Source organism: Trifolium pratense, linkage group LG4 (genome assembly GCF_020283565.1).
Source record: "Trifolium pratense cultivar HEN17-A07 linkage group LG4, ARS_RC_1.1, whole genome shotgun sequence".
NCBI lineage: Eukaryota > Viridiplantae > Streptophyta > Magnoliopsida > Fabales > Fabaceae > Trifolium > Trifolium pratense.
In genome coordinates, this window is record NC_060062.1 from 49488464 (window position 1) to 49505165 (window position 16702).

Here is a 16702-nt window from a genome sequence, read left to right on the forward strand (position 1 = left end):
TGTATATTTTTACTCTTCAAAATGAAATGTATAATATATTTAATGCTACAAATTTAAATATATGGTGCCCCCTCTATTCGAAATTCTTGGCTTCGTCACTGGACATAATATAGACCATTTTGAACATAAAAATGTCATAATATTGACATTAACATGTCAAAATTTTCTCATTCAGGATTAAAAACAAAAGTTTTTTTTTTTGTAGGATGAAAATAAGTGACTTTATTTTACAGGGACGAAAACTAAAACTCACTATAAAAATAAGGACTATAAACATGTTTAACCCTTTGATTATTTATTTTTATAGAGTAACCACTAACCAATAATATTATTAGAGCAAAACCCACTTGAGTTGACCTAGTGATGTTGGCTTGAGTCTTTGGAGTATGCTCTTCTCAATGTCTCTGGTTCGATTACCTCTGGTGCCAATTTCGGTGGGCGTCCATACAGAGAAAAAAATACGCTGGCTTTAAATGGACCCCCACAAGTGAGCGGTGAAATTAATCCCTTCGGATTAATCGGTCCTAAGACCAGATACTGGGTTTAAAAAAAATTACTATATTATTAGAACAAACAACAAAGCGTCTGTTTGGTTTGGAGTTTCACAACCCCAAACGTGAGTCTTCTCTTTACAAACGCGATTCTGCAATTTAATGGCTTGTTTGGCTAAACTCAAAATTGGATCTCTTTCACGCGATTTCCTTCCCAGACGTGCGTAAACTTGAAGCCAGGATTCCTAGCTTTTGCGTCAACGAAACGTGATTCAGACTTTTTGGGTGGCAGGTATTCTTTTATTTATTACCCATAAATTCTTCTTAATTTTCTAACACAAACAATTACTCATGGAAAGAAACATACGCGTTTTCTTCCTCCTTCATTACTACACATTAACTCAACTTCAATTTCTTCTCTGAGAAAGGATTTCTTTGCATCTGTTTTCAGATTTGGTGAATCTGCATATGACCTTTTATTTATTTTTGCCAACTGCTGTCATTACTCATGTTAGATTGGTGTTTGTTGGATGAATTTATTGCTATTATTTCTTCTCTCTCTCTCTCTCTCTCTCTATATATATATATATATATATATATATATATATATATATATATATATATATATATATATATATATATATATGATACGATGTGTGTGAATTATTTTTAACATACTTCCTTTCATTGTTCTTCCAAGTCTGAAGGTGAGTAGAAGTTTTATTGATTTTTTTGTTGTTGTGATGACTTGGTGCAGTAGTAATGTTTCTTCTTCCCTGTTAAAGCTTTTATCACATGTTATATACTCTGTTTTATTGTTATCTTAAATAATGCATAGTATTTGTTTGATAAAAAGTCTCTCTAACAAGAAAACAAGGTCTTGCTTTATTTTAGGTTTTTAAGTTCTGTTATTATTGGACTCAAATGTTGATGCATTTATGTTTCTAAGTTCTGTTATTGTTGGACTCAAATGTTGATACTACTTAAAAAATAAATGCAAGTGTTTGGTCTTAGAGATTTGGACTCATTGTTTTAAAAAATAGTTATGTTATTATGTTTCTTGGTATAGTGCATTAGGCATAAGTTTTCTTAAAAAAATATACAGACCTGAAAGATTGGTAGAATAATAATCTAGCCGGTGCTTATTTGTTTCAATAACTTTGCCTCTAATACATATGCAGTATTTGCTCTTAGAGCTTTGGTCTACTGCGTAAAAACAAATCATGTTCTTGTTGCTGCAGTGAGTTTATATATATATATATATATATATATATATATATATATATATATATATATATATATATATGCAGTATTTGATCTGTTATTATTTGGTCTAGTATTTGGCTTGTTGTAGTATTTGACGTTGTTTTAAGTATAAGTTTTTTCATTTTCCATGCTACTTGTGTATATATAGTATGGATACACATAAGAAGAAAGTTTTAGCGGTTCCCCCTACAACTAATGATTCCAAAGCTTGTTGGAAGGATCCTATAGCGACTGAGCACTTCCTCAAAGCATGTTTCGATCAAGTTACCAAGGGTGAACGCATCGGTACTAGTTTTACTAAGAAAGGGTGGAAAGACATTGTTTCCCAATTCAATGCTTTAACCGGAAGGAAATATGACAAGCTAAAATTGAAGAATAGGTATGATAATTTGAGAAAGGAATGGAGAGTACGGGATAAGTTATTTGGGAAAGTTACTAGATTAGGGTGGAATAGTGAGAAGAATACTGTTGATGCACCAGATGCATGGTGGGAGAACAAAGTATTGATATGTGTATCACAAATATGTTGTTTAATAATAATTTTAGATTTATTGTGTTTCTTATTTGATGGTGGTTATGAAATGCAGGAAAATCCTCTTTATGGAAAATTTAGAGACAATGGATTTCCATTTGCTCACGAATTAACCACACTTGTCAAGGATGTAGTGGCTAATGGAGAGTTTTCTTTTGCACCATCAAGTGGCATATTACCACCTAATGAGTACTCGGGTAACGATGATGAGGATGAGTATTGCCCATGCCTAAAGAATCTTGGTTTGGATGTGGAGGAAGGCTTGGGTGATAGTGAAGATGCAAGTGTTGGAGCAACAACCGAATTTGCAAATATTAATTTGAATACTTCACAAGGAGCTTATAGCCAAGTTAGTGGACAAAAGAGAAAGAGAGCTAGTGGTGCTGAAAAGAAAGGCAAGAAAAAATTCACTCCCTCGGTCGCAATAGCTGAGGCTGTTAAAGAGATTGCAGAGACTTGCAAGTCACGAAATGATGCCATATCCAATGCTTCTATTGGTGATGTGATGGCTGAAATCCAATCTATGGATGAAGTTATGTGTGTTCTAGAATTTCATACAATGTGTTGTCAACTAATGATGTTTAAGCCAGCGAGGGAGATGTTTGTATCATTGCGAGGAATGGAGGAGAGAAGGTTGATTTGGCTTAAGTTTGCAGCATTTAACCCTTTGCCATTTATGAAGATGTAACTGGATTGACTTAAAAATGGAAAATGTCTCTTGGATTTGGCTCAATGTGTTAGGATTTTCTTATGTCTAGTTTAAGTCTTACTATGTATTAGGACTTATTAATGTGTTAGGATTTGCTTATGTCTAGGTTAAGTCTTACTTATGTATTACGACTTACTAATTGTTAGGATTTGCTTATCTTTATTTTAAGTCTTATTTATGTGTATTTTGTATTGTGGCTAACAATTTGAATGAAGTAGATTGTGCCTTGTTGTCTTGTATTTATGTTTAGGCTGCTGCTAATTTGCCTTTGCTTTGCTGCATAAAAAAAAATGTATATGGTGCTGGTTTTTTTTCCTGTTGTTCTGTTTTGGTTGCTACTCTCTTGTTCATTGTATTGTATCTTTCCTTTTGTTGTTACTTTCTTGTTTCATTTATATATGAGTTTCTTATGTTGCTCTCTTATGACAGGTTGCTCTCTATTAAAATGAATGGTTGGAATGAACACTTGGAACAAGATGGTGATGATGATGATATTTTTGAAGAAGCTTCTCTTTTGGCTGCACTAGTTGGTGAGTATGCAGTAAATAATTTATGCAAAAAACCGTGTAGAACTAGTGAACTAACCGGTCATTCATGGGTTCAAGAAATATTACAAGGGAATCCCACTCGTTGTTATGAAATGTTTCGAATGGAAAAACATATTTTTAACAAATTATGTACTGAATTAATGGAACATGGTTTAAAGTCTTCTAAACGTATGGGAGTTGAAGAAATGGTTGCAATGTTTCTAGTCATTGTAGGCCATGGGGTAGGCAATAGAATGATTCAAGAAAGATTTCAACACTCGGGTGAAACGGTAAGTAGACATTTTCATCGAGTTCTTCATGCTTGCCTTAAGTTGTCCTTCAAATATATCATACCCGAAGATCCTATGTTTCGTGATTGTCATACCAAAGTAAAAAATGACCAACGTTATTGGCCATTTTTTAAGAATGCTATATGAGAGATTGACGGTACACATGTGTCATGTGTAGTTAGTGCTAGTGACCAAACCAAGTTTATCGGAAGAAAATCCAACACAAAATATTATGGTTGTATGTGATTGGAATATGTGCTTCACTTTTGTGTTAGCTGGTTGGGAAGGTACTGCCCATGATGCTCGTGTTTTTGATCAAGCTCTTACAAAGAAAGAGCTTAATTTTCCACATCCTCCTCCGGGTATGTTCTTTTATGTTACTAGAAATGATTTGTTATATTAATATTATTCTTGCACATTATAACAATTACTTTGTTATCACATTTTATTAATTACTTTATTTTTGTAGATAAGTTTTATTTGGTAGATTCTGGGTATCCAACACCAGTAGGATACATTGGTCCTTATAGATGTGAACGCTACCATCTTCCCGAGTTTAGACGTTCAAATAGATTTGAAAATCATAATGAAGTATTCAATTATTACCACTCAAGTTTAAGATGCACAATAGAAAGAACTTTTGGGGTGTGGAAGAATAGATTTGCAATCCTACGTCGCATGCCGAAGTTCAAATATGAAACACAAGTTCAAATAGTAGTCTCAACAATGGCAATACACAACTTTATCAGAAGAACTGCTGAAGTGGATAGTGATTTTAATCTTTATGAAGATGAAAACACAGTCATTCACCATGATGAAATTCATAGATCAAATAACTTAGATCCGTCACAAGTTTTCAATGTAGATTTTTCGTCAGAGATGGATCATGTTCGAGACTTAATTCGTAATCAAATTATAGAATCTAGGTTAAATAATTAGTTTGTTATAATGTTGAACTTTAAATTACTAGACCCTTACCCGTGCGATGCACGAGTGTTATTTGTTGTTTATAATATAACGTCAACTAAAAAATTTAAATAATTGAAGGATGAATGACCTATAGTTGAAACTTGAAATAAAAAATAAAAATCATGAACATACATTTTTTTTAGGCAATGACATACATAGTTCATAAGTTGTTTTTTTTTTTTACAAACATAATTCTTCAAGTTCTTCCAACTTTGTAACCAAAAATCAAACAAACAAATCAATTATTAAGCATAAACAGTGTCAATTACTCGGAGAAACACAATTATACATATAGATAAAGTATATCAATCTCTAAATTAAAAGCAAAATATATATAATGCAAACATAAAAAAGTATAAATAAATAAAAAAACAATACACTATTTAATATATATATATATACTCCCGTAATAGAAACCCAAAATAAATAGTAGCATATATAAAGACAATTGCATAATAGTAGTATTACATTATAAATATATAAGCAATCACACCAAGTCCTACTTCCATGATGATAGTAATATCTATCTGGACAAAAATTAAAATAAAGTATTTGTTAGATCAACCAATCTAAATTAGTATATCTACAAAATAAAAGATTTTATAGATATTCAAATCATATGAATTAAAACTACTGTTGTAAATATTTTGAATGCAAGTAATTAAGGGAGGAAACGAAAATAGTTAAAATGACGAACTATTACCTAATACCATGAGCAAGCACATTAAAAAGGAACAACATGAAAAAATAAAAAGGATGAAGAGGTGAATGTGAAAGGAAGATGAAAAAAACATAGGTAAAGAAGAAAATCAATTATTTCCAAATGACTAAGGTGGTGGAAAGAATTGAAAAACAAACAAAGAAATAAAAAAGTATTTATAATGTCCACCGAAAAGATAGGTGCTTATATGAAATTAAATTTTTACATCTTTTCATTGCTTAAAAAAACTTTTCATTGAAAACCATTAGATTTCTTGGTAATTAAAATGGGCATATGAAAAGGATAATTGTGTATGAATAGAAATGAAATGAAAAGACATATGAATGCTTCAAATTAAATGTAGCATATGACAAATCATTAGAAATAATGTGGCATGTGGCTAAATAAACAATTAATTACAATTGTTAATTTTTTTATTATTTATTTTTTAAAGAAAATGATTTAAAAGCTATGATTGGTTAATATAATTAGGGTTAGGATTAGTGGTAGGAGAACTATTTAGGATTTATATATATATATATATAGATATTTATCTATTTGTAATTTTTATTTAGATTCTTTTTATTTAATTATTATGCTAATTTAACATTTTTAAGTATATGCCTTTATTTAAATATTATATTTAACTAATTAATTTTTGGTAATTTTTGTTTTATGTTTTATGAAAAAATACACTAAAATTCAATTTGGTATAATTATAGATACAAAAGCAATTTTGTTTCAAATTTACCAAACAACATCAAATTTTGAGAATTACTTTTACATTAATGTATCCAAACATAAATATGTGTAACTCACGACAGTAGTGACACTGACAGTTAAAGGTATGATATCCCTACAAAAATTACAAGAATGAGTTTCTTGCCATCAATATACAAATTGACGTGTTACTAAATAAAAAATATGTGTTTTTTTTTTAACATTACATATACAAAACCCTTAGTTTAAGTATAACTAAATTACTTACTTATAAACTGACGTGTTGCTAAATCATCACAATTCACATCCCCAAGATCTGTTCCATTGTTATCTTTGAACAATTTGAACCTTAACAAAGTCAGAAAAATGGACATGGATATTAAAAATAGAATAAGCTTTAAACTTGAAAACACACCAAATAAAACCTACAATATGAATAGTTGAATATACCCAAACATGTATGACTCTTCTTGCAAAAGTCTCAATATATATATATATATATATATATATATATATATATATATATATATATATATATATATATATATATGATAAAATCTCCATGCTAGCTAGTATCTATATATACTTACTATGTCTATGGTTTGTTAATTTTATGAACGTATATGTTTATTATTGGAATTCTTTGAGTCACATAACATAATAACCTCCCTAATTATATTTATTGACCTTATGTATTCATTTCATAAGGTGTAAGTAGATTGATTTTCCGTATTTTTTTTCATTAAGTTGATGTCATTAGCAATATTTATTACCTTTTAATATAATGTATTAGTTTTCTTAGATTTAATTTAATAAATTAAAAGAGATAATATTAAGATTTTAACAAAGATTGAAAACATTTTCTTAGAGTGCCACATCATCCCAATGAAGGCTTCAGAGCAAATTCAACCTTCCTTTTACTAGTAGATAAATAAAAAGATGTATCCAAAAATAAATCAATTCTATTTAACTCAATTTTATCAAAATCAATTATGTCAAACTCAATTCTGTTAAAATCAATTCTTCTCGATGCAGAACCAAACATTCACAAAGTGTTACGCAGAGCATAAAATGAATTTAAGAAAAGAAAGGGGTAAACACGAAGTAAAGTAAACCTTTAGTCGCCGATACTCTCTCTTTCATTCTTTTTCTCTTCCGTCAAAACCGAATGCTGCTTTCTTCTTCTTCGATATATTTCTCTCAAACCACCAACAACCATGACTAGCTCCTCAAATTCCTCTCGCAAGGTTTCTCTCTTTTTTTTCAATTTTCATTATCTTTCCATCGTTGTAATTTCGAATTTTTGTTTTTGTTTGTCAGACTCTGAGTAAGATTGCCTGCAATAGGCTTCAGAAAGAACTCGTCGAGTGGCAGGCTAATCCTCCTACTGGTTTCAACTACAAAGTTAGCGATAATCTTCAAAGGTAATCGATTTTAAATTCATGTTTTGCTTTGTTTTTATTTTAATTCTCGAAATTGGTGAAATGGGTTTTGTTATAACGTGTTTTGAACTGTTTTCCCCTTTTCAAGTTTTGTTTTTTCGATTAGGTTTGTTGATTTTTTGGTTAGTTGTGTTATTTTGATATCAAATTGGGTAAATTGGATTGTTGATACAGTTTAAATGTTTGGTTAATTATGTTTAGTGGATGATTAATGAATATAACATGGTTTTGTGATGCATTAACCGTCTATCAAACAAGTATAACCACGATCTTGAACGTAACCACCGGTTAGTCACGCCCGAACAATTTCCAAGTGTATATTTGAATACAAAATCATTGGCTGATGAATATCATCATGTATATTTGGATGATTAATGGATAAAATTTATATTTGAACACAATTTGGATGATTAATAGGTGTATGTATATTTGATCACATGGAAATTGTGGTTAGTGACATTCAAAATTATAGTTAATTGTGTTCACTTGGTGATTAATTAGTTCCGTCACTTTGTTAAATTTATTAACTTTCCACTGAACATGATTAATCACATATTCAAACTGTGTTAACTATCCAAATTGATGTTGAAATTTGATGTCAATTTTGTGTGTCTAAATATCATTTTTCTTTTGGTAACTAAAGGTTTGTTATTTTGATTCTCAAAGGTGGGTTATTGAAGTGATTGGAGCTCCTGGGACACTTTATGCTAATGAAACCTACAAGCTTCAGGTTGATTTCCCGGAGCATTATCCAATGGAAGCTCCACAGGTTGTTAATTTAGCCATTGGATTAAGGGTTTTCTTTACTGTTTCACCATTTCGTGGTAGTTTTCCTCTGACTTCTGTTGTGGATGGTTATTCACAGGTCATATTTATGAATCCGGCCCCAATGCATCCCCATATCTATAGCAACGGCCATATTTGTTTAGGTATGCCGTTTACTCTTTTGTTTTAAGGGAGAACAAATCCTTAGAGGTCACAGTTGTGTGTCAATAATAACATCTTATTACAAATAGAGTTTAAATGGAGTGTAAAATAATTTTACACTGACTTCCAATCTAAGTCCACTATTTTGTGACAGAAATCCACTACTGTAATTTCAACTTGAAATTAATAATATGAAGTCACTGTAAAATAGTGAGCTATCATTGAATGTCACTGAAATTTATTTACATTAACAATACATGTCCATTGAAGTCAATTAAATATCAACAAATTTAATGGGATCCCAAATTTAAATAAAGTATGTCCATTAACTCAAATTGATTTACATTGACAACATTTTATTGCAGGTTTTTAGTATTTGTTGGTGTTTATTGGTTTGTTTATATTAGCTTTTCCACCATTCATATTCCGACACTTTATTTACTGTTATTGTCTGATGACTATTTCATCATTGTTCATTACTGTCAGTTTCACTTGAAGTCATCATCATATTCACATTTATTATATCTTGCTAAAAACTTGTTGAAAGCTTGACAAAAACTTTGAGTGGAAATACAAGACATGCTAGGACTAGGAATGAAAGCATTAGAAGGAGAGAGTTGGGGTAGCACTTATTGTATAAAAGATTGTTGAATCTCAATTTAGGAGGTTTGGGCATGTGTGAAGGAGACCGTAGATTCAGTAGTAAGGAGAGTGAGTAGATCAGATAGAGGGTAACCCAATTGATAGAGGCAAAGGAAGGTCAAGCAAATATGTAGGTTAAACTATTAAGAAAGACCTTTAGGTAAATGACATTATGGTGTCATTTGATCCATATAGTCAGCCTTAGAAGGAGATATTAAAGCTCTGATAGTCTGTCGTGCACGAGGAATAATTGAAAGCTTGCATTTCTTCAAATGAGCTTTTCTTTACGTTTCTATGCCTGAAAATCTTGTTTGCAATTTTCAAAATATTTAAACAATTAACATCATAGTAATACTAGTATCTTTGGTGCTACAAGGTCTAACTTTGGAGATATTATTATGTGTTGTTAGATTGATAAACCCAACTTCCTAAATTATTTGTATTTTAATTTTAAAGCACAAATCTAGTTTCTTGTCACAAGTTATGTTTTTATTAGCTGGGTATATTACTGTCAGAAACCATAAAAAATTCTGGATTTTGGCTTTTAGTTACTTCTCTTGTTTTCTCCGTTTCTACATATCCTATTCTGGGAGCTAAGGAATGGTAGTCGAATTTTTTTAAACCTTTCTAAATGAAATATGGATGTTTCTATTAAAGATACTTTCCATGGTTAGTCAAGATTCATCAAACGGCATTCGTCTTGTTTTTTTTTTTTTTTTTGCTTATTAGACAAATTTTAGTGAAGAGTTTCTATCTGTAATATTTCTAATATTGAGAAGTATTAATATTAAGAAGGGTAACAACAGAAAATGGGAATGAAAGTAAGGAGTGCATTGTTAGTGATATTTCCTTTGTTCATTGAATCCCTTTTCATCTAGAGATTGATAAGTTGAGTCAGTCAGTTTATTTTTTTATGGTAGCATGTAGTGCGGACAGGACAGAGTATCTTGTTTCGAAAATAATTCTCTTGGTTAATAGTGGAGAAGGAAATTGAGAACCATTAAGTTTTGTTTCCCATTACTTGGTAGTATCTATCAGTGAAATATATAAAATACTTCAGCTTTAACCGTTCTGTTTTGTATATTTGATGATTGAGGATATTTACCTTGCGTAATAGATAATATTCTCATCTGTGTGTTTGATTATATTGCAAGTGTAGATCACTCAAATTTCATTGATTTTTATGTGTGTTATACCAGAAGGTAGCCAAAAATTAATAATAAATTAATAATGATTGATTAGGGTCTGCTTTTGGTGGTGAGCTGACATTTGATACGCGTTATGAAATTATGCAGATATATTATATGATTCATGGTCCCCAGCCATGACTGTTAGTTCTGTATGCATCAGTATTCTCTCAATGCTTTCAAGCTCAACTGTAAAGGTGTGAATCTATTCTACATATTTTGTCCTTTTGTATTTCACATAATTTCAGTATATATTGATACACATGCTTTCATGTGTGTGCATCTTTTGGTGTGATATATCATCCAAAGGAAACTTCTATATCGATTTACTTAACAACTCTGTCTTGATCTCTTCTGCAGCAACGCCCTGAAGATAATGACCGATATGTAAAGAACTGTAGAAATGGCAGATCTCCCAAGGAGACAAGGTGGTGGTTCCATGATGATAAAGTATAATAACTGGTAATAAATTCATAAAACTAGAATAGAGGATTATCCGTTCAAAAAGGATTAATATGAAGTGGAGAAAGGCATTTTTGAGAAACTTGGATGCCTTTAAACGCTTAACAATTCTCCTGTAAATTGGAATTACCCCTCATTTGATCACATGAGGAAGCAAACTCAGAATATTGTGTTTAACTTGCATGTCTGATAACTGTTCCTTTTTATTGCTTTTCTTTCTAATGATTTTCTGTCATGTGCGTCTTTTGTGCGTGCACACACATTTGAATTGATAGAATATTGCTGTTTCCTAATCTAAGTAGCAGTATGGTAAATAACTGTTTTTTATATCCTTTATCATATGGCTGATGCGATAGAATGGTCCATACATGGCTGAAGGGTGTAATATGCATGCATTTGAGTTGTCCCATTTACTACTTAAGTAGTGCATAAATCAGTGAACTCATTTCTCTCTCTCCTCGATCCTTTCCCAGCCCTCATCACTCTCGGTTCGCTCCCTCACCACCCCAGTGAAACCCACTGCTCTGAATCTGATGTTCCGTCTGTAGAAGAAAAATTAGAACAGCCAAAACTAACCACGGTTTAGGGTGAGAGTTCAATGCTGATGACTTAAAATTACATTCTTGTAGTTTTACTTTTCTTTTTTTAACTGTCGTCTGTCATGCTTCTGTAAAACCGTCCATGCTTAATTTTTATTTTTTTGGTATTATACATAATTAATTGAGGTTTTTTTTTTTTTTTGACAAAATTAATTGAGGTTTGTATTAGAGAAAAGTGATTTGATTCTATCATTCACCACCGGTCACCATAGGTAATGAACAATACACAACCAATTTATTTATTTATTTTTTTGAAAACTTGGTATCCAAGAGGACCAATCCTACCGCTCACATGCGGGGGGACCCTATTTAATGCCAGAGTTTTTTACTCTGTATGGACCAGCCCATCGAAATTGGCACCAGAGGAAATCAAACATGAGACCTTGAGAGGCGTGTAGAGTCAGTATTATATTCTTTCAACTAAAAATTGTGCAGTCAAAGGGAGGGTGATGTTTGCCTCTAGGAGTGTTGCAAAGTTTGGCATAGTTTGAAATCCATTTTTCACTTCCATTACGACCAAGAAATAGAGAAAAACCCCAAGCACCTTGGAGAATGTATTGTTCTCCATCTTTAGATTTATGTAGAAATGACCTCCCGAACCAGATTAAACTGGTGGTGAAAGTAAAAAAAAAATGATAAACTCGTAAAACTAAGATAATCCAACATAATTAATGTTTAACGAATAACCAGGTTGAATATAATTTTCGTCATTAAAACTATTAAAATGAGAACATGTTTGGAACTGCGGTAAAATGTGAAGCTGCTACTTGAAGCATTTATTATTACAACAACAATGGCTAATGTATAGAGAAGCATTGTAATTGAAGAATTGATCTAGTTGTGTTTTTTCAATCCCAGCATGTGAAGTACTAATCCAAAGTAGTTCAATCTGTATGCCAATCTGATAAATTCTAGCTTGAACTTATTCCATGGAGGATACCTTGGCTCAATCTCAAGGCAAAGATGTCTATGCATTACAGCTTTTTCATGGCTGAATGTGTCAAATGAGTATTTCCCATGGTACCTCCCAAAACCACTCTGTCCAACACCTCCAAATGGTAGTGTATCACATAAAAACTGCACATAGAATAACATGACATTAATAATTACTAAAGAGTGTTACATTTTTTTTTTGTATTAACCCTCTGATTCCCAAGGGAATGAGTCCCTTGTAATTCAGAGTTCAGTCGCGAGGTAAGTAAAGTCTAATCAAGATTTGTTCCCACCAGGAATCGAACTCGAGTTCTCCCGAACGATTCGTCCTAGAGGGAGCTCATTAACCAGGAATGAAACATTTCTGATATACTAAAACAACGGTTATTTTGGACCAGAGGAATAAACTGTATAGACATCTTTTACATTATTCTTGGCTTTATAACATGAAAATTAAGTGAGGTTAAGAGAAGCATTACTTGAACAAGTGTGTCATTAAATATGACACTTCCAGAGGAAGTTTCTGCTACAATCTTTCTCTTGAAAGTATCATCTTTGGTGAATGCATAAATGGTAAGAGGTTTTGGCCTTGAGTTTATAAATCCAATACTTTCCTGAATTTTATTCACCTGTATAAATGGCAAAGTTAATACAATGAGATAAATCACATTGTATGGGAGAATGTGAACATAAAAAAGGAATTGCTGATTCTCACTGTGATCACTGGTAGTAGAGGACCAAAGATTTCTTCTGTCATGATTTCAGCATCTAGTGGTGGATCTAACAAGATTGTTGGCTCAATAAACCTGACAAAGTTGTAAGAAACTGATTAATTTGACTACTATTCACTTCAATTGTTTTGTTCGTATTTGGATTGGTGGTGAGTTTGATACAATTACGGCGTGTCACCATAATTTCTGTAAAAGTTGCATTTTACAACAAAATTATGATGTCACTGTAATTTTGTTAAACTCATCGTAATTCCTAACATGCACTTCGTTTAAGAAGGTTAGTGATTATAGGAAGAGACTAATATTACAGGTTTGTTTCATCAATTGAACCACCATGAACTATTGAAGCAGCAACAAGAGGGTCTTTAAGAAGGTTACATAATCTCTCAAAGTGCTGTTTGTTTATTATTCTTGATAGTACCCTTGACTCTACCATGTTGTCACCATAAAATTTTCTTATGAACTTCTTTAATAGTTCTATCTAGAACAAAAAACCAAAAAAGTTACTATTAGAAAATTATTAAAACTTTAGAATAAATAACAGCTTAAATAATGTACAATGTATATACCACTTCAGATGAGTATTTCTCCTCAACAAGCAAATAATCGATTCCTATACATGCTTGTCCACTACAGATTCCCCATTTTGCTCCTACTATTCTTTTCACTGCCATCTTGGTAAAAAGGAAATTAAATTAGACCTTGAACTTCGATAATGTGACGTGCATAATAAGCAAGGTTTTGAACTACGGCGTGTTCCGATTTTAATATTGCAAATAATTATAATCATAGATTGTCGAGGTGACCACAATTGTGGTTACAGATACATTAAAAATCTTGATGTCGCAGCTACAATTGCGGCCATGAATTTTTTAAAAAAACTTTGGTACTAGTAACACTTATTTGAAGTACCTTAAAATCTGAAGGATTGGAAAGGTGATCAAATATAGCAGGGCATTTTCCTCCTAGCTCTAAAGTAACAGGAGTTAAATTCCTTGCAGCAGAAGTCATTACTATTCTTGCGACACGTGGACTTCCTAAAATGTCATACACATTTGCAAAAAACCGTCAAGCAAAAGGAAATGAATTCGGATTGTCTGCAGTCAGCACTTTCACGCATTTACGCAGCCAGCATGTGAATGGTTGTTGAATTGAGACCGAACAGTTCAAATTTCAATACAGATTTCAATTTTTAATGAAATTCGAAGGAAATAATACCGGTGAAGAATATTTTGTCCCATTTATGTAGCAATATTTGTTCACAGACATCTCCACCACCTTCAATGACCTTTATGGCATTAGTGTCCAAGTATTGAGGAAGGGTATTTGCAAGAAAAGAAGAGCATGCTGGAGCTTGGTCTGATGGCTTAATGACTACAACATTTCCAGCAGATATTGCTCCAATTATTGGATCCAATGCTAACACTGCATACAGTATATGTATTAGCATTTTTAAGCTTATTATTTTAAAACATCATCAAAGCATTCTAGAGCTTATATTCAATAGTTGATTAGTACTTAAAAATTATTCAAAACTCTAACGAAAATCAGTGGCGCTCCTCGAAAGTAAGTGCACAGTCGTATATATATCCTTACTATTGAGACGATAAGTTGATCGGTGAAATTGGTACTAATTAAGTCATCGTCACAACCATGAAAACGAGGAGGACTGTCATTTTCCATTTTTAGAAGACAAAAGTGTGTCGTTGGAGTTTTAAACGATTTTCAAATATCAGTTCACATTCGTAGAATTTGCCATAAACAAATAATTGGGTAGGAAATTGTTTTGACTTACTGATTGGAAAGTTCCAAGAAGAAAAAATGAGAACTACACCAAGTGGTTCTGGCAATACCTCTCCTTTTGCTGGGAAGAAAAGAAGAGGGATATTGCTCTGCAATAGGGAGAATAAGTTAATAGTTAGACATAATGATCCAACAACATAAGTGGTGAAAAATCTGCTAAAAAACAGTGACCAGAACATGTAACAGTTATTGTAAGAAAAAATGCAACAGTTATGAGTCATTGTACAATATAGACAAAATGGTAGATGAATATAGTAATGGGAACATAACCAACCATTCCAAAAATATAGAAAGCTCACATTTATTTTGTATAGTGTCACTTTTAATAACTGTGTAGAATATGACAAATTCATAAAAGTCTAACATTATTACCTATTTTTATGTATAATATGATATTTTAATTAAAAAAAATGTATAACATGATATTTAAAATATATGAAGCTATTTTTAAGCTTGATAATATAAGATTTGACTGTTATTCATACTATATACCATATTCAGATTACTAAGCTCTTTTTTTTTTTGTTAAGTAGTTTAAATTGCTAGAACTTCACATTTCAAGGTGAATAAATAGAAGTACCAGAGTTTTGTCAAAAAAAAAATAAAAATAGAAGTACCAGAGTTCAAATCCCGATCTCTGCATATTATATGCAACTGAGTTATATTCACATGGACCAGATTACTAAGCTTTAAACATAATAAAAGTAGATAAAATGAAAGGTGGCCAAATCTTCAATTTTCTGAATGATGCACTAGTCCTTTCTCTTGGTCTATAGTTATCTCATCAAGATGTAATTTGATCATCTAATACAAGTTTGAGTCTTCAATCACTTTAACTTAATTTTGATTGTAACAAAATAAAATGAAAGAGGGATATAGAAGAACTTACCTTTGTAGGAGCCATCCATTTTTCAACACTGTCCAAAGAGTTTTGAGCTGATTTTTCTACTCCTCCAAGCTACAAAATTAATCAATCTCTCAAGAACTCAGTGACATAATTTTAAAGAAAAATATGTGACATAGTAAATCAGTTAATATATAGTAACTATATTCTAGATCAAACTAAAAAATAAAAATAAAACTTATATGCACTTTATAATTAATAATAATTTCTCCTTCTCCGATTTAAAAACGAAAACCTCATCGCGGTAAGCTTCAACAGGATGCTTCCCAAGATCTTGGTAAAGAGCTTTAGAAATAGCATCTTCATTTTCACGAACAAGATTAAGTATAGCTTGGAGCTGGTTTTTCCTCCATGTAACACTTTTTGTTTTTCCTGTTTTGAAGTATTGTCCCAACTCTTTTACAGTCTCTTCTAATTCCAAACTATTGTTGTTCATTGTAGGACTAATGTGTTGATTTTTTTATTGTTATTTTCTTCAACACTGTCTATATAACAAACTGTGTATGTGGAACCTTGATTTTTATGGTGTGGAGATGGTATCATAAATGCCAATTGGTTGGGATCACCTAACACTAATAGTGTCTAATAATTGGAGAACAGATTTTGGGCATGTGTTCATTTAGTTTTTAAATACTCTTTGGCAAATCTATTTTTTAAAAATATTTTATTTTTATGAAAAAATAAATAAATTCGGTAAAGCTAGGTTAAAAATTGTTTGGCAAATTTATTTTTAAAATATATCTGGAAAAGTAAACTACGAACATAAAATATTGTTATAAATATTTCAATTTTTTTTAAACTATTATCTTATACGGAGTAAAATAAAAAAAAAATTAAAGCCACTAGGATTGGTCTAGTGGTGAGGGGT

The 16702-nt window shown here is 31.5% G+C and overlaps 4 protein-coding genes across 4 annotated transcripts; 3 read left to right on the forward strand and 1 right to left on the reverse strand.

Annotated features, from left to right (window-relative positions):
* The first annotated feature begins 1906 nt into the window (after positions 1-1906).
* On the forward strand, positions 1907-3018 carry LOC123920214 (L10-interacting MYB domain-containing protein-like). Its single transcript, XM_045972416.1, has 2 exons — positions 1907-2269; positions 2345-3018. Exons 1-2 carry the CDS (start codon positions 1907-1909, stop codon positions 2975-2977), a joined length of 996 nt encoding a protein of 331 aa, XP_045828372.1. The 3' UTR covers positions 2978-3018.
* A 425-nt stretch (positions 3019-3443) lies between these two features.
* LOC123922828 lies at positions 3444-4754 on the forward strand. Its single transcript, XM_045975510.1, has 3 exons — positions 3444-3815; positions 3994-4177; positions 4285-4754. Exons 1-3 carry the CDS (start codon positions 3444-3446, stop codon positions 4752-4754), a joined length of 1026 nt encoding a protein of 341 aa, XP_045831466.1.
* A 2522-nt stretch (positions 4755-7276) lies between these two features.
* Positions 7277-11178, forward strand: LOC123920659 (probable ubiquitin-conjugating enzyme E2 16). The gene is made up of 6 exons (XM_045972953.1): positions 7277-7451; positions 7525-7628; positions 8313-8415; positions 8512-8575; positions 10511-10599; positions 10763-11178. The coding sequence occupies exons 1-6, from the start codon at positions 7422-7424 to the stop codon at positions 10856-10858; spliced, it is 486 nt and encodes a 161-aa protein (XP_045828909.1). The 5' UTR covers positions 7277-7421; the 3' UTR covers positions 10859-11178.
* A 959-nt stretch (positions 11179-12137) lies between these two features.
* LOC123920658 (aldehyde dehydrogenase family 3 member F1) lies at positions 12138-16473 on the reverse strand. Its single transcript, XM_045972952.1, has 10 exons — positions 16070-16473; positions 15820-15888; positions 14923-15019; positions 14346-14552; positions 14040-14164; positions 13697-13801; positions 13436-13608; positions 13112-13202; positions 12876-13025; positions 12138-12540 (listed from the first exon to the last, which is right to left on the reverse strand). Exons 1-10 carry the CDS (start codon positions 16268-16270, stop codon positions 12298-12300), a joined length of 1461 nt encoding a protein of 486 aa, XP_045828908.1. The 5' UTR covers positions 16271-16473; the 3' UTR covers positions 12138-12297.
* Between the last annotated feature and the right edge of the window lie 229 nt (positions 16474-16702).